The sequence below is a fragment of the Grus americana genome, chromosome 7 (genome assembly GCF_028858705.1).
Source record: "Grus americana isolate bGruAme1 chromosome 7, bGruAme1.mat, whole genome shotgun sequence".
In the NCBI taxonomy this organism is placed as follows: domain Eukaryota; kingdom Metazoa; phylum Chordata; class Aves; order Gruiformes; family Gruidae; genus Grus; species Grus americana.
The window spans coordinates 30,660,125-30,682,618 of NC_072858.1; the positions used below are offsets into that span (position 1 = coordinate 30,660,125).

The 22,494-nt window shown below is 41.5% G+C and overlaps 1 protein-coding gene across 5 annotated transcripts in view; it reads left to right on the plus strand.

The window, feature by feature from the left end:
* Positions 1-22,494, plus strand: part of CDHR1 (cadherin related family member 1) — an 83,002-nt gene that overhangs the window by 13,241 nt on the left and 47,267 nt on the right. For 2 of the 5 annotated variants that reach the window (XM_054832826.1, XM_054832821.1), the window contains exons 2-6: positions 2,444-2,506; positions 5,051-11,592; positions 12,457-19,597; positions 19,674-19,833; positions 21,844-22,233. In XM_054832826.1, coding sequence (XP_054688801.1) covers positions 22,173-22,233 — 61 coding nt within the window. In that variant the 5' untranslated portion in view covers positions 2,444-2,506; positions 5,051-11,592; positions 12,457-19,597; positions 19,674-19,833; positions 21,844-22,172. Of the gene's footprint in view, positions 1-9; positions 321-2,443; positions 2,507-5,050; positions 11,593-12,456; positions 19,598-19,673; positions 19,834-20,734; positions 22,234-22,494 lie in introns of those variants that run through there. The other 3 variants (XM_054832822.1, XM_054832823.1, XM_054832824.1) reach the window with 3 other exon arrangements.

Consider the following 22,494-nt stretch of genomic DNA (forward strand, 5'->3'; position numbering starts at 1 on the left):
GTGCTGCTTTTTAGCTGGTAGGACACTCTCTAATGCAGATAACTGCTGCCTGATTTTGAGTAAACTGCTTCTTGTAATAGGAAGGGCTGTTTCTTTTCATCTCTTGAAGTGCAATACAAAGGCCAAATCTCCACCCATTCTGAACACAGCATTCCTTTCAATCTACCTTATAAAAAGGTAAGATTGCGCTGGAGGCAGACCAGAGTGCTGCTTCAGCCTCCTTGAAGACATCTCGTGACTAGTTGGAAGGATGAAGCTCCTGGCGCTATGTGGCTTTTTGTTTGTCTGTCTCTTGTGTCTCAGTGCCTTTACTGCAGAAGGTACAGTATATCCTTCTAACAAATTTGTCTCCCTATTTTTTGCTTATTCTCTGCGTTGATTTTAATTAAAGAAAACAAACAGAGCTTGACAACCGGAAAGGAGAGAATTAATTTAGGAAAGGACTTAGACTGCAGAATGTGGTTGCATATCAATTCTTCAGTTTGTACATTAGTGTTTCTTCTCTGTTACTGCCTGTGGCATGTAGCACAGAATGATTCATTTTTACCTTAATCAGTGTTCTGAAACCCATTCCTCTGAAAAAAAATTTCCTGTTATATTTTTCCAGTAGATAACTATCTGCCAGTGTAAAAATAATATATTTTCTGAATGGTGAGAAGCGCATTAATGGAAAAAGTTTCTACCCTTATGGAACAAGGGAATATGAAACAAGTCACCAGAACTGGATTAAATGCTAAGTTCTTTGTAAAGTAGTGAAAGTAGCCTTTCTGACCTTCAGCCAGTCTAGACTTTTCTTTAACCACTGATGTTCCACACTTTAATTACTGTATTACTTTATGGCACCCAGTTAACATTTTGCAGTATTTCATAGCACACAAATTCACAGAGCAGTTTAAATCTTAAAAAAGGAGGTTTTTGCATCTGTCTGTAGCCGCATCTCTGTAGATGTCATTCTGGGTTTGCAGGGAACAGTAGGATTTTAAAATTGAAAGGTGTAACTTTTAGAGCTACCTATTCAGACTTGATGTTTGATATTGTAAATCTCAGAGACCCACCATGAGTGTTCGGCGGTGATTATTTTACACAGATGTAGAGACTGAATATGAGATAAGGAAAAACAAATAAGCTAAATGTCCAAAGGTCAGGAGCAGCAGATTTGTCATACTTCGTATTGTCTAGAAACCTTGTAAGAATCACTTTTTGTGTAAATATGAGTGTGGAGAAACATGTGGAAGCTTTCTTTCAAACTGGTCAAGTCAGCTGCCTGGTTTTCTCATTTACCAGAGTCTGTTCCAAGTGGAAGAGCTGTTTGCCAGAGCTGTGGTGAGGGGGAGTGAACACTAGAGCAATGTCATCATATACCTGAAGTCTTTCTGCTCCCGTTGCATTTTCTATTTCTATTTATTCAGGGTTCCTAGGCCCCTTGAGGCAAACGTAAGGAACAGTGCAAAAGGAGTGGGAGAATCTAGATGTGTTTTCAGGAGCATAGCAGAAGCCTGTCCAGGAAGTACCAGAGACAGCAACACCAAATAAAACCCAAATGAATACACATGGGATCCTGTAATAACATTTCCTTTTGTTAATGTGAATCCTAGAGGTTTGGTGCTTCACTTGGTCAGAAGGTGGGGAGGAAGTGTGCAAAAGATGCTGTCCCTTATCCATAAACACACTGATGGGAACAAAGTGGTGCCTGGGTGTGCAAGATGAATATACTTTTTTTATATAAAACATGCTACATCAGAATGAAATGATGGTGACAAGACACCTCAAACCTCTTGGATGCTAGAGCAGCTGCCAGCACTAGCCTTGGCTGTAGAACTGTGCCACAGGGATTTCCAGAAACATTGAGCCCATGTGAGATTTTGTTGATGATAAATCACCTACTGCTGTCCTTTCTGCTCCAGGGTCAACTTTTCTTCTCTCTTTAATGTGTCCAGCATGTAATATGTCAAGTGCAATCAACAGCTCACTTATTTAGGTCTAATAGGGAGGGAATATTTAAATGGCTTTGCCTGTCCTTTGCATATGGACACAGAGATACTCTTCCCTCCCCCTTGGTAATCTTTTATATTCTCATTAAGTGATGTAACGATAAAGAGTGCAGAGTCTCTGTCTTAGGTTAAGACACCTGGAATTTGCTGCTTATATTGCCTGCTAACATGTGACACTTCAAAGGGTAAAAATCTTCACATTGTATCTGGCATATCTGCTAGTAATGATGGAAAAGAACAAATTAATTTCTGTTCTGTGGCAGGGACAAAGCTATGTGCAAACGTAAAAATCAGTCATGATGATCCTTTGTTTGATAGCTTTTTTTCCATTCAAGGATTTCAACAGTAAACATGGTGATCAAAATGTCTGTGGACTCTAACCCATTTGGTATATATGTACAGCTATTTGCATTATCTGTCTCCACTGGTAATGTTTTATTTTTCACCCTTAGGTTGGAAGGTTAAAAGAGTCTGCTGCCCAAAACTACCTAAAATCAACAAAAAAGCGCATAAAGGTAATAAGATTTACAGTTTCATTACATTAATTAGGTAGTCATTATAGATAAATCACAGTACCTAGACATTTTTCCATCTGCAAACTTGACAGAATTTTTCCATGTGGGTGAATATTATCTTCATTGTACCACTGAGAAATTGTTCTCTTTTCTCAATCACCTTAGAGTAGAAAAGAATCCATTTAATGCTCACAGTGTAAAACAATCAAGAGAAATACGATCTAGTCTAATCAAAGCATAAAGTGTTTGTATCAGTTCCTGCTTTGTAGGTCTTACTCTTTGTTTTGAGGACAGGAAGAATGGTATCATAGCGTAGTTCCTCGCTGATAAGAACAGAGGCTGCAAAAAAAATGATAGTTTTAGCAATCTTGTGCACTTTCATATATCCTTACTATGGTGATTCCACACTATCACTAGTCAGAAAACACCCAGTTTGCTTCTTTCTGTATGTCCATACTATTCCTGGTTTCAGTGAGACCCCAGTAAAAAAAGCTAAACCATGAAGAAGTCTAGGATAAGGGGTTAGGTATGCTCTTTAGAATAACAACATTTTAAATCTTAAAGTTTCTAAATTCATTAAAATGGCCAGCTGATAAATTTCATTAGATTTTAAAGGTACAGAATTTGATCTAAAATAGTCTATTTCCTATTTATATATTTACCTTCTAATCTTTTCATCATAAAATTACTAATTTGGAGTTCCCAGCAAATTCATTCCAGCTGATAAAGTACCGTAAGTGCTTTATTCCTTTTTGTATTTAGGTAGCCTAGGTGGAAATCTGTGTGTTTCTCTGCAGTTTTCCTTTAGCCTGATGCTTTTCCTCCCTTTCCAGTCTCCCAGTGCTGATCATGGACTTTGTTTTATAGGCAGAGTCCCATTGGTATCAGGAGCAGTGAACACATTGTAGAGTTATGCCTGTGGGTCAGGGGTTTTATAGCTGTTTGGGGGCTTCTTATTTAATTGACAGATGTAGTAGCAGCTGAGGACTTCAGCTATAAACGATCCACAGCAACAACAGTGAGTTCCCAGCGCATCCAGAAGGATCGGGAAATGCAATGCTGAACACACAGAGTTGGCTCTTGTTACTTTTGGCCTGAGATGGATTGTGTGTCCTCCCTGGCTGAACCTATAACCTTTCCAAAGTACTGAGATTTCAGGTGATGAGCATAGCTATTACTTTTCAATCCAAGGTACCTATTGCTATCTGACAAAATAGCAGGCATTTTAGGCTTTTTTCATGCAACAGGCATGAAATCTCTCTCATTAAAAAGTGCTTCCAAAGAGAATGTGCCTTTGAAAGCAGGCTGCTGTTTCCTGTGGGTAAAATACAGTGATACTGGTCTCACAGAGCAATGGAAAGTATTATGCTGAGGGCGAGAAGGAAGTACAAAGGAAGCACTCTAATAAAACCTGTAAATTCACCACAAAGATCTCCTACAAAGGGAATCTGAAATATCTCCTCTGTTGCAAACCCGATAATGCTTGATGATCTTTGCTTGTCCCCTGCTAGATGCTTCCCTGGTTCTCTGAGTACTCCAACCTGCTTACTGTAATGATCTCCTGTCCCCAGCTGCAGCCAAATCTTTATTTAGGTCAGAGATTGCTGTTTATTTGCTTTTCTAGAGGGCGCCCCTGTCTGCTGCACATGAGTGGTTGTCTCTGATAAAATGCTTAATCTGAATCTGTTTCGACTCTTACTGAGAGGCAGATATAAAAGCTTAGGGCTAATGAAGCAACTGCGCAAAACTAAACACTGTTTTGTTTCATGTGCAGTTCTGGACTGGAGTTGTACAATGTTTGCTTCGTTTTGTATTGTTGTTGTTAGGAGATTTCTGGGTGACTCATGCTTCCATGTTGCTGTCTTTTCTAGGGTAATGTTACTGGCTTTATAGAGTCTGCAGGCAAAGCACGCTGTTTCTCAGTGGTGCTCTGCGCTGTTCTTTGTGCTGGGCATGTGCCACGGGGAAGCTGCAAAGGCACTCAGAGGCTAACTCAGAGTGGCTTAGGAAGGGGGATAATTTAACCATACTGGCTGCTACTTTTGAAGCAAACCCACTGATTTCCTAGAATGTTCTTCCATCAGAAACAATTACTGTCTCAGAAAGCAAATGTTTCAAGCCAATGCCAGCCTGTGGCTTCTGTCCAGGAAGGATGGTGAACGTGAGGAATAGTAAGGGGAAAATTTTGTGTAATGTGTTGATTGTGGGACTTGAGCTCTGGAGAGACAGTAATACTGCCCCTGTGTCTACGAAGACCTTCATCTGACTGTGGAATCTTCCAGCAGCAGCAGTCATACTTTCAGTGATTGTGCACCCTTGGTACAGGGAAAAAAAGGCTGCTGGGAATGGGTGATCTTCAGCAATCTAATGAAGGGGTGCGGGGGAAATTGCCATCACATCCCTTTTTATTTTCAGATCACTAATAATCTAAGCCTGCCCATACAAACATGGCTTAGCTTCAGGGATTAAAGTTTTGTATCATTCTCCACACTCCTGATTAAACAACACTCTCTATTTTCTCTCTTTTCCATCTTTGTTTTAAAGGTACGAATTTCAAAAAGGCTCCGATGGAAATAAGGAAGTACTGCAAGCCTTGTCCTCAGCTTCTGGTGGTTCCTGGACCCCTTCCACAGTTAAAATGAGCAGACTGAGAGCAGAGTGAAAAGTATCTGCCTGCCAGTGCATCTCACAGTGCTTTGCTTGGTTGAGGGGCCTCCTTTCGCAGATAGGGCATGAGTGTATATTACTTTTGTTTGTTTGTTTGGGAAGGGCTTCAGTCAGTACTGTTCATTCAGTCAGTACTGTTCATTCATTCACTCAGGCTTCTTCATCTTGTTAATATTAGCCTGGCAGCTAAAGAGTCAGGCAAAGCTGTCTGGCTGCCATGGGACTTTGTGTCACTTGCATGTTCCTCTACACCAAGTAGGGATTTAACCCCTCAAATTAGAGGAGGAGAGCTGGCTGAATCACTTTGGTTTGCATTTTTGGATTGCCTGAAAGGTGGGAAAGGGCTGATGTTGTTTCTAGTTATCAGTATATATGCATATTTAACCTTTTCTATGAATGATTTGTTTTATATTGGCAAAAGGATTTTGTTTGTAGCTAGGCACATGATGATTTTTCCTGCAGCCTTTGCTCTCAGTGCTTGAAATCCACTTGGAAGTAGATTTCTAGCAAGCAAGAAAGAGCTCATAATTTAGAAAGCACTGAGAAACTAGATAAGCAGGTTGTTAAAATAGTAGTAAAGGACCAGATTCAAGTACAGTTGTAAGCTTTTCGGTATCTCCTCTGGGGGTTTAAATCTGGCTTTAAAAGCAAAGAGGCTTGTTCTTTAACTTTGTAGAAGAATGTCATCAGGTAGCTATTAAACAGCATACTGAAAAGGTGTTAAAGCTAATCAGATTAAAGCTCTTCTTCCTGAAGCCAGAAGGCAGCTGTTCTTTTAAGACACCTGAGTTGTGTGATCACCTCAATAAACAAAACTTACTGGAGTGTGAAATAAATGCTAAGAATAATACCAAAGGGCTGAATAACAGAGAAGCTGAAGCACCCTCTACTGATACCATTAGCAGTGATTGGGGTCTTCACTCATGTATCTTTTGTCCTTTCCTAACTGTCCTCTACATATGTTGCTACTTCTCTGCCTGGGGGTGAGCCCTTAAAAAAGAATTACTTGGTTGTTCATAAATTCGGTTTTCCTTCTAGTGAATATGAGGAGGAGTAGAAAGCTTTTCTGCTGTTGAGCGAATTGCAGATTGCAAGTAATTTTTCCCTCAGTACCCATAGTACTTCTGTTTCTCTTAACATAATTTTCAGTACAATAGAAATGGTCTTGTTGCCCTTCAGAATTTGGGGGGGTTGAATGGGGACAGTCAGAGGCCTGTGGTAAACCACACAGGCAAATGCAGTTGCCAAGGGTCAAGTTCATGGGCGCTTACATGTGGCCATTCTCTCCTTGGCAATGTTTCTGTTGTGTTGGGCAATTGAACCTATTTCTGAGTCTTCTGTGTGCTTGTTATTATTTTCTTATTGATTTTGAGGTTAGATAGATCTGACTTCTCAGCTTCCTATTTTTGAAGAGCTGGCCATGCATAACATTTTTATATCAAGGATAAAGGAGCTGCCAGTCCTCCTCGCAAGATCTGAGTCGGGAGGTTGTTGAAGGAGCTGTTTGATTGTTCTGCTGCTGATCACTGGGCCAACATATTTTATTCCTATTTTGTCTTTTTTAGCTTGCAGAAGGAATCTGTAGAATACAAATGACAAGTAAATGTAAAAAGCATTTTTGGTATTAAATGTGTTTGCAGCAGGGTTTTACTTTGTAAAATATGGCCATGTGTGTTTACAGCTCTGTAAAAGCATTGCTAACAGGTATGAAGATTCTGTTCTCTAAAGTGAGCATAAGCCCACTTCTTTTATATCTGAAAAACACTGTATGATTTTTCTGTTTGCCCCACACCCTCCAACCAGCGTGCTCCACACTCTCCAATCCTCCTTCGGGCAAAATGTTCTCTCTGATAGCAAAAATATAAGCCCCGAAGACCATTAGCACAATTACAGAAATACTTTGGGTCTCTGAAGGGATCCCAGGAGATCATTTAATGCACTTCAGTGTTTTTACTCACTAAGTTTCCCAGACTGGCCTCAACCTAAGGTTCAGGGCTATTCAAGTTAAAGATGGTACTTGTGTGAGGTCCTAGTCGTGGCTGAACAAACTAAAGCAAGAATCCTCAAATTATTTCAGTTTGGATTGTGACCACTGCCCAAACGTGCTTTTTTTGCTTCATCTAGAGGTATCAGGATGATGTGTGTCAGCCCTCGAAAGTGATTCTTCAACACAGTTTGACTCTTAGGTACCAGGCCACTTTCCTCATGTGGTAGAACAGAGCTACTGTCTGATCATGGCTTCACTTAAAGGAATCTGTTCTTTTGTTTTCCTTTCACTTCTATGTGTATTTGTTTGGCATTACCTGAGGAGAAACGTATTTGCTCAGTGGCTTTTCAAAGTACACAAGCTGCATGCTTATATAAAGTAGTAAATTTAGCTTGTCCAAGCTGACAAATGCATTTTTTTGTATCTTGTTTTTACGTGCATTTGGCTGTCAAGCAAGAAAACTGCACAGCCTTTGAGTTCCAATAAAGATGTTTCTGAAGTATCTCTATGCCTGCCAGAACAGATGTTGGATCCTGGTCTGACCTAGTCAACTACGTGAGCCAGGCCAGGTGGCCCCTCACTTTCTTTAGAGCTTAATAAAACCAGCTAATACCAAATCAATCATATTTGGCTCTATGACTGAATTGTCAGGAGCACGGGAGAAATGATCCCTGCTGACAGGGAGTGTTGGCACAGATGCAGGTTTTGGGATCTCTTCTTTCAAAGTGGGTAGTAGAAGAAATAAAATTATGTATTCTTTATGCAAAATATGATCCCAAAAGGTGTAATGGGGGCTCTTGCTGTTGACTTTTTAGCCCTCTAGACTGTGTGGCCCACAACTGATTCAAGGGCCTGGGTATAGTTGAATAATTCAGGATTTTAGCTCTGGAGAAGTTCTGTTTATCCGAAGCATGGACTACAATGGCAACTTCTTGTGATGGCATTTGCCAAGGAAATCTAAAATCCTGCGTGGACAATGTCATTTCAAATAATAAACTCAGGTGAAACAAAAGCGGAGGGATAAATACTTCCTGTTGTATATGTAGGATATAGAAGATTACTCTTGCCAAAACTGAGTGGAAGACTTATGGTGACTTCAGTATTCATTGGATCAGGTCTGGACATCTGTTGCCTGATTCTATTTTGTCCGACATTGTTGCTAACTACTCCTTCATGAATAGCTTTAGGAAAGTGTTGTCAGATGGTGAATGCGGATCAGATGCATATTCACCTTTTACTGAAGTTTATTCTGAAAAGAACTTGTCCAAAGCTTAGCACTGACTTTCTCCTCTTGTAGGTTGAAGGTGAGGGGAAAGTCCCCTTACACATTAGTCTTTTTTTGCCTCGTATCAACCTTATTAGATGTAAGCAGTTGTCTCTACTGCTAATTTCTCAGCAGGACTCATCAAGTATTTTTTTAATTGGTGATGGGGGAGCAAAGCGAGCTTCCTACTCCTAAATGAAATGACATGAGCAAGGATGTTGATTCTAACCCATGTATGTCTCTGGTTCCCAGTAGCCCTTCGCTGTTATAAGACTTAACGGCAGCCATTGGATGACCTACATTGGTTTTGAATGCACAACTGTCTTACCATGCTTTGCCTTTTGATCTTAGAGCAGGGCTATCAGCACTGACGGAATTCCCCAAAATTACTACTGTTTTCAGTGTCTCGATGGTGGGGGTCTCTGCTAGAAGAGTTCAGTGTCTGGATATGGATTTGTCTGAGTTGTCATTCAACCTTTCTGCCGACATTTATTTGTGTGTTTCAGATGTGCTGACCATGAATATCTTCAGGTGTGGGGGATTTAATTCCACATTTTCAGGTTGATGCTCCACAAGGGAGTGGCTAAGGCCAGAGATTTGCTGTAGGATAAGCACCTTACATTCACAATGCCATCTGGTCAGCCTCTGAAAGCATTATCAGAGAAATCAGGTCACTATGTGCCTACGAGAGATCCTAAACCGAACGTGATCCTAACCTGGACAGTCTGTCTTCTGCAGCCTGACACAATCAAAAAAAAATCTCTGTAGTAGCAAGAAGCTGTCATATCAAGCCCAATTTCTGTCGGAGACTCAAACTGTATCCAGGATGTTAGTTCAAGAGCTGATTAATTCCAGCTGGCAGTATGGCACAGATGATCAGAGGTAATGATTTAAACCTTATATAGGAGGCATTCGAGCCCAAGTATTCAAAAGTTCAATGCACACAAAAATGCTTGTTCAATATAGATGGCTGTGATTTACTGCCCGCTAGGCACTTGTGCAATCTCTTAACTATATTAATGTGCACATGTGTTTGTGATAAGTGTAGTGCAGTCAAAGCAACTAATATATCCTGGCTAATAGGAACTCTAAGTCCAAAAGCTGAACAGCAGCAAGGTTTCCCTCACCTGCCAGGCAAGATGGCCCTTAGAACTTAGGTCAGTGAAGAAGAGTGGTTTTCTTCTGGGTTCTGTGATGTTGTTTGATCATCAACACTGATCCCAACCTTGGGGAAAAAAGGCGTATACCTGAGGCAACATTCAGTTAGTCTGTAGCCAATACAGCTTGCCTCGTCTCTGAAAATCAAATCTCTGTAGCATGTTCTTAAAATCAACTCCCAGAACTGAAGTGCACTGGAAAAGGATATCTTTGCTAGGTAGGTTATCAAGACAAACGTTCCTGTTTGTGGTGTTGCAGAGCCCTGTGTCACTGTCAGTGCCAGCTGCGTGGAGTGTTCACTGAACAATGCTAAAATCTGTTTGCATCCCCAAATTTTCCCCAAGAGATCAGTATGCCTGGGAAGAAAGATGTTTTCATACAAAAAAAAAGCATGAACAAGTCCATCTGTTTACAAATGCTATCAAAGAAACAATGAGATGGTTGAAAACAAGATTCTGAATAAGATGATATAATGCAGCAGTGTCTGCAAGTCCCTCTTTAAAGCTCTTTGCAACTCACTGGTTTTCCAGTTGTTAATTTTTCATTACTTGGGAAGCAATAAATGATGGCAGTTGTCACTGGGCCCTTATCTTGAAGTTCTGTGAATGTACGAAGGTTAAACAATTTAGCATTGTCCTTTGACTTAGTTAAATATATACTAATACTGTTGCTTTTTTCTGCAAAACTCTTCAGGTGAGTGGTGGATGAGAGATTTAGAAAGAGCAAAAATTGAGCTGAAGGTTATGTCTAGCAAAGCACTATGTGCATGGTTGACCTTAACCTCACGAGCTCCACTTTTGATGATCTTTGAAGGAACTCCCCTAGATTTCTGTCAATTTAAGTCAAGACTCAACAATTTTGAATATAGCTCCTTAAGTTTGAGAAGTAAAGTCAACCTACTTTTTGTAATTTTATTATAAAATGTGCTTTGCACCTTTTCCTGTCTATTGAACAAAACTTTCTCTCTACTTCCTTCTCCAGCTTTCTATGTTTTCTTCTGTTCCTCAGCATGATTTTACACTTTTTGATGCCAAGTTTTCCTTGTTGGCTCTTCTCACTAACTAGAAAAGTCATCTTTTGTCTCTTGGCGTGATGGTCCCACACACAATCTTTGACTTTGTGGGATCTTATCTCAGAGTAATTCTTCTGCTGTCTGAATTTCCTCAAGTTTTAATCATTGCACTGAACTGTTTTAATTTGATTCCATGAGTTTCTGTCCATGACACTGACTGGAGTGCACATTGTCAAAAAGATGTTGTATAAAATGGTGCTGCATTGCATTTGTTGTTTGCAGACATTATTTTTGTACCAAGGACAGTTTCAGTTACAGGATTTGAGCACCCTATAATCATCTTAAAGTCACAGTATGAGTAGGGATTTTTCTGTTATTTAATTTGTATTTCAGCCTTCACTGCGATAACTTTGGATCATGTAATCTCAGTTACCAGATGTGGAAGTCTATTCCCAGATATTTTATTCATTCCTCAAGTTAGCATCTGTTGTTGAGATTCTTGCTATGGTTCTATTTATTTTATTGGCAGATTGTTGTAAAAAAAAAAATAAGCACAGTACTTTGAGATAAAGTCCTTGAAGGTGTGGGAGGAGACAGTAAGAGCACAGTGCTCATAGGTAGACCTAGTAGGCATGAGGAGCAAACTTCTGGGCTCTAGCCAGGTTCAACTACTTGTTTTGAGACCCAACATACGTACAGGACTATTGACTGTAGAAATCTCTCCAGGCAAAGGCTAGATAGTTGCTGGAAAGTGTATGTGGGAATAGAGTGATAGTCCCACACATTTCTGAGGTAAGGTAAATTACCTCAAAGCTGAATATTTAGGCCTCTTGTTATAGATGGAAAATTTTGTTGAAATACACCTTGCTTTCTAGGTTAAGGACAAGCACTGCTTTGGTGTAAGGCTGCCTGGATACTCAGATTTCCTCTTGATACAGTAATCAAAGGCAAAGGCTGAGGCGTGCCATGGGCAGTTGGATCTCCCAGATCCTTACAAGGTAAGTACCCCTGCACTTAGTCCAGTTTGAGAGTTGCTGAGTTGTGGGATTCCCTTCTAAGAATGGGTAAGGCACACGCCTGCGTTCCCAGCAAGAGAGGTCATAGGAAGACTGATCTGCAACTGCTGTGCCACACATTTACCTGAGTAAAATTCAGGGACTGCACCAACCCCTGTGGCTGAAGTGCTGCTGTGGTCTAAAGCTGATCTCTAGCAAAGGCTTTAGTCTTTGCATTCATGCCATTCCTGTACTGAACAGCTGAGTTTGGTTTTACATGGCAGTGAAAGGAGAACGTTTAATTTTCATATATCTCCTGGTTCAACAAGTCATCTATACAGTGATGTCCATGGCATGCATGTCAGCCAGAAGATTTATGGGGAGAACACAAGCATTTCCTTGCTCTACCTTGACAAGTCTTGTTATTTTTCTCAGCCACACCAAGTAAACTATAAAGTCTTGAGTCATTCGTTATTCGCACCCCAACGCTGAGTTATATGTGTAATTTTTACAGGCAAAACAATGAACAGTACTAGTTCTTCCATAAATAACTTGGACTGTTTGCTGCTAAATGGCATTCTTCACACAGATCTGTGTCATGCTCCATGGCACCACATCCATCAGAGATCATGCTGCCAAAGTGAATGTAGGCTGTCTAAATAGACTTGGATATTCTAGGGACTATTTGTTCTTTTTCTATCCCTGTCAAAACAAAATGAGGAGAGTGTTATGTAGCTTCCAAAGAAGCAAGGTTACTGAATTGTAAATGGATTTTGCAATGGTCTTTAAAAGCCTCTAAGCTAGTAAAATGGCTTAGCAGGAACTTTGATTACTTAGCAGCTGTAGCAAATGTTCTTCTTTCCCCAGTTACCTGCAGCCCCTCTTTTGCAAACACTAAAACACTCTTTGGTGGACTACAACCAGGAGGAGCTGCCTCTGATATGAAGCACTGGGAGAGTTACTTCTTTTTCCCAGGAATTCCCCAAACCTCTGCTGCCACCCACAGTGAATAACAATAACTCATGATAAATCATGCAGGCAAGTGCTCTGAGATTTTTGTTTTGCAGCCTAGCATTTTTTCTGAAGTGATGAAAGCACCGTCTCTTTACCTATCTGGAAAAAAAACCCAACCCACCACAGTTTGTTGGGAAGCACTTTGACATCTGTTTGAAAGTTACTGTGGAAATGCTAAAATTGCTAGATGTTTGGTGTCTGCTCTCCCTCTGTTTTCCTCCTGTTGTCATTTCTTAATTCCTTTGGAGATAGACATCACGGCTCATGACAGCGTTGTATAAAACTGTGGCATGGCATTAAATGTATTGTGGTATGTGAAATAGCAGGGCTGACTGACCGCACAGAATGGTGTTACTCGGTTTTTAAGACCACTTTGTCCTAAGGAGCCCCGAGTACTTCCTGTTCCTAGACCATTATCTTGGCATGTTTGCTCTGCTACCGAGGTAACTTTTATTGGTTCCTGATGTGGTACAGTGAGTCATTTCTCACCGTTTGTGCCTAGCAGAAATGCTATCAGATGTCTGGTAAACTGGGGCCCACAGAGAATGAAAATTGGTTTGATTTAGATATATGTGTGGAGTTTGGCATGCAAAATACTACCCAGATTCTGGTCTGACTCAACTATATCAGGCCATTTAAGGAGTTAGGGACAGGAAAATCTGACATTATTTTTGCCTTATGAAATACTGACCGTACATACCTCCATAACTTGGTCTCGGTCTGTGCATGCTTAAACAATAAAGTCAGTATTTCCTCCTTCAAGGTCGGTCTTGTAACCTCACAACAACACTTCACTAGCAGTTACTGGAACAAGACTTGATTTCCTTCTAGCTTTTCATGGCAGTGGGAGTGAACACAGGTAAATGTTTTTACTGCAGGTAGACTTCCACTTTTGGTTCATTTTTTAAAAAGCTCTCACCCTCAGATTTGGTCATGATTGTAAAGTGTATTTTCAGAGGTATGAAATTGTGTGTGGATACAATTGTGTACCTGCTCTCTTAGAAAGCCTTGCTGTCCATTTGGAAAATATGAGAAGTTTCTTGCTATATTTATTGCTTTGTATGTCAAGTATATATGGGATACAAGAAAATAAAAGAAATTTAAAACCTGGCATGAGGATGTTACATGTATCTAGAGATGTGAGTACATATCTTATGTTCAGCAATGGGGGCTACTCCAAAACAGTCGGGGACAGAAGAATTATGATTATTCTGGGACTTTTTTTTTTCTGTTAATTTATCCAGGAATCCTTCATCAGTGTCTGACAGTATGAAGCTTTCTGGGCTTATGAAGAGCTGGGTATGGTGCTGATGAGAGCGCCACGGGTGCCTGGGCTGGGGACAAGCGTGCCTGTGGAAGGGAATCTGGTGTGCTATCTGCAGCTCCTCATGTCCCGCTGCCCTCACTGCCAGCAGTTTCTGCATAATCGTGTTTGACCTGATGCATCCAGGCTGTGACAGTACTTCGTCAGAGGGGCAACGGGAGAGGTGCTTGCGAAGAGGAAAAAAGGTGCATCTCAGAGGATGAGGGAGACTAGCTTTGCACTGGATCAGATATGAGATTGGGCTGTGAGGTGGGAGGGTATGTGCAATGAAACCTGTGCAGTACCAACTGGAGATGGCAGTGCTGGGAGGTTTATGATCTTGATTTCTTTGGCTTTCCTGCTTATTCCCAACAAAGTTGCCACCTTCTCTCTTTTCTCCTCTGCTTCCATTCCAACAAAGAGCGTACCCACTCCTCACAAATGGCTGGAGCAGGAGGTTCTGCCAGTACAAATCAGTACAGCAGGACGGAAAACAGAGTTTTTCTCCCTGGGAAGGGCTGGAGGGAATCCATGTTTGCATTCCCCCTGAAATTTTAAGTTTCTCTGTGGAATAATATCAAGCACAATATTTATGTAAAAAGTGACAAGATTTAAAATTGGAATATGGTTTTACTGCAACATGAACGTTTTCCAAAGAAGGAAGATGAAAATGTTTAAGGTCAAAAACTGATTTCCATATTAGAAAAACTGCTGATGAATGGAAATTTTTTAGTGATCCTAATTATTAAGATACTTTGTGAAAGCCCAAGACAAAAGTTGCTAATTTTAACGTGTAAGTCTTAATTTATAAGCTTTTCAATTTATTTATAGGCACAAGGGAGCAAAAGTAGATCACATATGATGTAAAAGTGTATGAAATTCCTAAAAAAGACAAATAAGCCAAACCAAAAAAATTGCCTTCCAGCACTGAGAAGGAACCAAGTATCAGAAAACCTAGCTTTTGCCAAGATTTTCTGCATTAAGGAGGAAAATAATGTGCTACGTGATGCCTGAAGAAACTGAAGTTTGTGTGCAAGCTTTAATTAGTTGTTTGCCCAAACTTTGTCCCATAATTTCAAAAGCAGCCAGCCCTGTTGGGTGCTTCTGTTCTTGTTATCCATTTTAGGACACTCCAAGTAGGTTCAAGTTGACATAATGCTTGTGGTCAGATGCTTGTAGTCACTTCTCTAAATCTTGGGTTTCCTTTCCATGAATGAGGAATGTTTTTCTTCTTCTGTTTTGTGGAGAGTATCTTCCTGAATCAGTTGAGTTACCAGTTTTCTTCATGGTATGTGTTTCATCACGCTACCTATAAGGAAGAAATTTTTTATGATGAGGGTGGTAAAACACTGGAACAGGTTGTCCAGAGAGGTGGCAAGATGCCCCATCCCTGGAAACATTCAAGGTCAGGTTGGGCAGGGCTCTGAGCAGCCTGATCTGGTTGAAGATGTCCCTGCTTATTGCAGGGTGGTTGGACTAGATGACCTTGAAAGGTCCCTTCCAACTCAAACTATTCTATGATTCTATCCTGGGTTTTACCATTCTCCTCCATATTGCTGAGGTTTAGCATAGCTGCTCAGTGGAGCCGCAATATAAAAAAGGGTGTGTAGATAGCTGCGTTTGCTCATGTTCTTTAAACTTCTCAAACCAAACAGTACAGTATTGCTTTCAGCTTTCTATTATTGAGCTGAGAGAGGTTTATAAATTTGACCAAGATCATTAATCATCACTATCTTTTGATTACTTTAATTTGAATTTAATGATCTTGGGCTGATTATTTATAGACTGACTGTGCTAGAGATGAAAACTGAACTTAGACCCCTGTGAGTCAGAACTGTAACAATGAGATCATTTTCCTTTCAGATGTAAAAGTGTTAAACTCATTCAATTGATAACAGGAGAATAACGTAGTGAGAGAGACAAGTGTTTATTGGCTTGCATTTGAATCTTGCAGGACTATAAAAAATTCCAAGTCATTTTAACAAATTTGCATATCCCAAGTGATGAGAGTATGCTGTGGAGAGATGCATAAACTCTTATATAGGAAGTGGCATATTTGTTCTGGCAACAGGGAGGATCAGAGTTTGGTGATCATGGCCAAGTGCTCAAGCACATGTCTCTGATGAATCCACCAAAAACACAGGACTGTTTCTCTTTTGCTGTTCAGTACTTTTGCTGTGCAATCGTATTGTGAGTGTGCTTCCCTCTTATAGTTGGTAATTCAAAACACAGAGATAGTGATGGACGGTGGAGACATCTGAGGGACTTCAGATTCTTCTCTGCTGCCATCAGACTAGCTTAGATTCCTGTGCTTCCCACAGTTTCTCTCAGCAGCCAGACAGAAGCAATGGTGCTGTGCTAGGAAAGCACAAAGGATAGCTCCTGTAAAATTCTTCACCAAAAACACTCATCTGAAATTGCCATCAACAGTTGTTCCTGGATTTTCACCATGATTTGTACTCTGTAGTAATGGGAGTTGGTGGAGAGTGGTGATGTGCCCCAGTATAAATCATCTTTCAGTCCTTTGTGGGGAGATTTTGAGGAGAGGGAATGATGTGGTTTGGGCAGGCAAGAGTGTTGTGTTTTGGTTTGGTTTGTTTGTGGTGGGAACTGCACATTTAACTTTGTCTCAACTCTCTGCTTATACTGACTCAGCTCTGCTGAAAACAAAGAGCACTATGACCCACCCCCACCACCACCCCCGGGTCCCAGCCAGAGCAAACATACAAGCAACAAGTGTGTTTGTTATGTTTACTTTATCTTAGCAAGTCCTGCTGCTGTTAATATGTTTGGAGAACAGCTTGGACAATTCTTGCTTGCATCATGCTGTGGGACTTCTAGTGAACTGACCCTTCGGAGTGCAAGGAACAGCCCCAGCTGTGGTTACAGGGTTGTTAGGGTGTATGTCACAGGCCCTCCTGCTCCTCTTCCTTTGCTTTCAAAGCTAAATGAGAAATTCCCTATCACATTCAAAGATGTGAGAATAGGGATAGTTTTGAGAAGGATCTTGAAAATGGCTGAGGCCCCACTTCTCTCCTTCATGGCTACTGCATTGATAGCAATTCTGAGTGAATCCTACTGTGCAGAATGCTTCCACAGCCCCTCTTATCCTCTGATTTAGAGAGGGAAGGCCAGAGTGTAATTTGGACTCTTTCCGTACGTGCTGAGGTTTATATAAAGTTTGCAGTGCTTTTTACATTGAATTTATTTACACACACAAATGCACACACAAAGAATGCTGAATATTCCTCTCCAAGGTAACAGTGTCATATGCACCCAGAATTGGAAGATGAGCATAGGAAAAAGAGTAGCTTGAGCTGTTGTTACATGAATGTGAACTTCATTACTTATCAATACTGTCCAAGGTCTAGAACAGAGGGGTTTTTAACTCAGATGGAAGCAGGCATAAAATCTGAAGACTGTTCATAGTTAATATAAAGCAAAGCAGGACTGTGGAAGATCATGTCTATTATTTCTTTAGTTTTGGTTTTCTCCCTATTTTTAAATTGTGAATGCATGTAAGCACGCGAAAACTGATTGAAATGCAACTCATGAAAACCTCACATTTATATGCCAAGCAGGCATTCCCCAGGTAGGCAGCTCTAATGTGATTGCCCTGAGGTGGAAGGGCCACCCACAATGTGGAAAGAGTAATTTATCTCTATGCCAGCTCTGTCTTTGCCCTCTCTGCTTGGGCTGCCAGCACGGGTGGCAGTGAGTGCCAGCTGGGCTGCTGGTGCCCGAGCAGGGGCATTTGCTCATCGCTGGCTGTAAACAGGCCTCCTCCCACCCCCCTGCAGAGGAAACCCTGGGCTGGTATTGATATTGCTGCGTAGTGTGAGGGGCTGTGGTCTCGTGGCATTTTATGTGCAGTTTTAGTGTTGCCATCTGTTGCCAGTTCTAGTCTGACCTACGTTTTAGGTTGGGCTTTGGGATTGGGCTCAAGAACAGCTGTCTTGGTGGGGCCTGTGATTCCCATATTCAGGGATGAGGAAACAGAAAAAAGGGCAGCTCTCAGTACTGGTGGAAGCCCATCTCTTGTTAGCCATATTTGGTTAAGGAAGGCTACTAGTTTTAGACTTAATTTAGGGTTTAGGGCTAAGAAAAGTAAACATGTTGGGGCCCAGCTTTTTCGAAGGTTCTCGAAGGCTTGGAGAGATAAGAGGTCAGGACCTGGCAGGGGCTTGTGTGTGATCAGTTTTGTGTCTGGCCACTGTGCCCTGGAAGGTTCTGGTTTTGGTTTGGGATATGGGTTAATGCTGGGGAAAGAGAAGCCTCCATGGCTCAGGGCATCCCAGGGGGCTTCCAATGCACAAAACAGCAGTTACAACCATGCTGCACCGGTACTGGTATATCCAAGCTGCAGTCAGAAGGGGCGAAGTCTGCAAAAATTCTCATTGCATTATTGTAGAGTCCTTCAACATTTTAACTTTTATTTTGTAAAAATTCAGGTTGTTAATATTGCTAATCAGTGACCCAAACCCAGAGCTTTTGTTCTGAAAATAATGAATCTTCCTAGATTTGTTTTCATACTGAATAGTAAACAAACAGAACAACCTGCGAAATTAATTGGTTCGGATCAGATGGGTATATTTCATTCTTTTGTGTTTCTTGCTACTTGATAGGCTAAAAATATATGAAATAGTTTCTTCTACATAGAGAGAGAGATCCTTCCATTCCTAAAACTGTTGGGACAGATATATTGCTCTCCTGAAACCCCTCCTGCCCCCTTTCTTCCCAAGGAGAAAATTCATCAAAATCAGCCTGGCTCCACAAGCTGTATTGGCTTTGATCAAGGCATATTTTCTGAGAGAATACTCTGTCAGAGTATTGCTGTGTTAGGTATGTATCTGAGTGTGCATAGACTTGTATTAGCTAGGCTTTCAAACTGTAAGGGGATTAAGAGCTCAAACTCTGAAATTCAGGAGTGAGACATTTTGCTTCCTTGGAGATGCAGGCCCTAGAGATTTAGATCCCCAGGGGAATGCAACCAGGGGAACAGACAGCTATTAACTTTGACAAAAGCTCTCCATCACTTTTTCTAGGAAAATACTCTGCAGAAAAAAAGTGTGTTGTTAGTTCCAGATTGAGGAGGCAGGTGAGAGGACATTTAGGTGCTATTTATGTTTCCTTTTGGGCACTATATAGATGCATTTCTGTGATTTTATCAGTAGTTTAATATTACTTTTGATAGTGGTGGCATGGTTAAATCTGTAACAGGGATTACTTTTATATCTGTCTTCTATATGTGTATCTACTCCCACTCAGTTTTCAGCTTTGGATCCCCATATTGTGAATTTAAATGCACTAAACGTATATTTGTTTTCCTTAGTTGCCTGCTGCAGGTTCCTCTGAGCTTTACAGGCCCCTGCTGAAGTCATGCATTGGTTTGACATGGAGCCTTTGCAAACACTGCTCTACAAGAATAGTCATACAGAGTCACACCAAAGGTCTGATCTTGTAGGAGATTGTTGGAAAAAGATCAAGATGACAAAGAGCCTTCCCCTGGTTTAGCTTTCGAGCTTCCAGCAGGTGGTAATTTAGTGCCTTACTGAGCCAGGGTTTGCATCTGTATCATCACATTTGCGAGTCACCGACGAACTTAGTCTTCATTAATATTTCTAATCCATTTTGGAGCCTTTTTAGGCTTTTGCTCTCTGTACCATTCCTTGGCAAGTTCCACTATGGATGGTGAGTTTTGTTAATATTGTACACAAGAGTTTTACTTCTACCCTTCTGGGAGTCTTACAGTTGATTTGTTCTGCAGGCAGAGTTGACCTCCCAGCAGCACCGTAGGTCCAGGGGAATCTGAAGGTGCAGCAACGCCCCGTCCGCAGCACGAGAGCATCACAGCACTCTATCTGCAGCAAAGACTTCTCTCCCACAGCCTCCTCCATCATTTGTTTACCCTGCAGTTTCAGCTACTGGTGAGTAAGGTACACTATAAATATGTGGCAGGATCTAACTGCCAGCTCCCTCTGTAGGAAAAATACAGAGAAACTGCCCAGCCTGTCCCTCCCCTATGTGCGTGATGAAAGCTAGCCTGGGAGCATTGCCCACTGTTAGCTCTGCACCCTGCAGGCAGGCGCTGGGAAGGGCGACTCTGAAGGATTTTGTCTAGGGAACACTTATCTCCTCTCTTCCAAAACCTTAGCAAATAATTGTAAGAACACATGGATGAATTAGGGAGCCAAAATTCATAGAATCATAGAATCATAGAATGGTTTGGGTTGGAAGGGACCTTAAAGATCATCTAGTTCCAACCCCCCTGCTGGGCAGGGACACTAGACCACATTGCCCAAAGCCTCATCCAACCTGGCCTTGAACACTTCCAGGGATGGGGCCTCCACAACCTCTTTGGGCAACCTGTGCCAGTGCCTCACCACTCTGACAGTAAAGAATTTCTTTCTAACATCTAATCTAAATCGACCCCCCTTCAGCTTGAACCCATTACCCCTTGTCCTGTCACTACACTCCCTGATAAACAGTCCCTCCCCATCTTTCCTGTAGGCCCCTTCAGGTACTGGAAAACCGGCATTAGATCTCCCCGGGGCCGCCTTTTCTCCAGGCTGAACAACCCCAACTCTCTCAGCCTGTCCTCATAGGAGAGGTGCTCCAGCCCTCTGATCAGCTTCGTGGCCTCCTCTGGACTCGCTCCAACAGCTCCCTGTCTCTCCTGTACTGGGGCCCCCACAGCTGGATGCAGTACTCCAGGTGGGGTCTCACGAGAGCGGAGTAGAGGGGCAGGATCACCTCCCTCGACCTGCTGGTCTCCACTGTTGCTCAGTCTGAAGCGCTTCCTGGCTCTGCACTTGTTTGTCTGTCTCAGGCCTGTTCTCAAGGGAGCAGTGGTTGCCTGCCTGCAGCCCAGCCAGATGCTGCAGGACACACAGCATCCCACAGAGTTACATGGCCCCATGCACTTAGCATGGCCAAGAGGCACTGCTGTAGCAGGAATGGCCTCCAGCTGTGAGAAGACCCCGACGGGTTGGCAGCACCATCGGGTCCTCCTGCAGTGAGCTGTGCAGCAGCAGCGGCAGCTCTGCTGGAGACCTGCGTGCAGGCATGGGCTGCCAGGGTGCTGGTGGCTGCACCCATCTCGGCAGCACCCGTGCTGGATGTAGTCGGCACCAGCATCCAGGGGCTCTGCCAGGAAGAAGGTGTAGCTTCAGTCACGTTTTAAAGCATTGCAATGGAGAAGTCTTTGATTAATTTCGTAGACGTTTCTTTCACGCAGGCTGTTAATTAAAAACCAGAAGACCCCATTAACACATCCATAAGGGCAAGTGCTTTGCCTCAGCTCAAGTTTAAACAGCTAAGCCACTATGTAAACATACCCTTGATTGGAGCCTAAGTATTACTACTGATGAAGTTCCTTTTAAGCAGCCAAAAGCTTTGTCTACGGACAACTCCCCAGAGTGGCTGGTTTTTTAAACATATAATTTATTGGATGATATACAGTTTAAATCAGTGCAAACACCTTTTATGTGCAGAAAACCAAAACAAGCAAATAAAAAAGCTACTTTGTTAACTTTTTCCATGCGTTGGTGGTTTAACACACTTTTTAGTGTGTTGGTTAAAAATTACCTGCTGAATGTAAAAGATGCTTTCAGAAATTCATGCAGTTTAAGAATTAAATGATCAGGCCAGCTCATGAAAATAACATTTTGACTTCAGCATTTTTATTATCCAATTTTATGTATTTTTTCTATCATAAATGTGATTGTTTCCTTTAAAACACTAACAATCACGTTTACTGTTTGTTGCTAATGTTAGATTTTCTTCCTTTGTAGTTTCTCAAGATCAACAAAGCTAAAATAGAGAGAAACCTCTTTTAGCTCTGAAAAATAGAGGATTGCCTTAGAGAATTAAAGACAGAGTTCAGAAAGAAAACAACTTTCCATTTTACCTTCTCTCTCACTTTTGTATTTGGACAGCACAAATACAGTACTAACAGCTGAACCTATGAGAGTTACACTGATTCCTCCAAATCTTGTCTCAGAAATGAGTCCCACAGCTCCCTGCAAAGTAATTGGTCTAATTAGGTGGTAGGAAGGAGCTTCTTTAAATTCCTCAGAAATTAAGACGTGTCATCCGCTTAACATCTTAGCATCTGTTACTGCCTCTTGCACATTTCTCCACTACATCAGCCTGAAGGACACTTTCCTGGACCTTTCAAAAGCAAAAAAAGAAAAAAAAATAAAAAGAAACCACCAAAAAAACTCAAGCCTTTGAAACAGAAGAAATTGGCCCTTTCCTCAGTGGGATGAAGCACGTAAGGCATTTCACCCCCTCCTTATTTCTCAGTTTGATGCACATTTGCCTGGGTGAGTACAATAATCACTTTGTTAAGTAAAAATATAGCAGTATACAAGCATAACCTTAAATCCTGTAGTAATCCTTACTGATATGGTAATGTTGTTCTGAAATATTTTCCTTGGCAACTGATCCCTGTGCAAATGTTACCCTCTGTGTTTATATATTTGGAGTTTTGTTTCAAATGGGCTATTTTGAATCTCTAACAGTCAGTTGGTAGAATGACAACTAATTTGTTGTTTCTTGTTTTTTTTTTTTTAACTTTGTTTGCT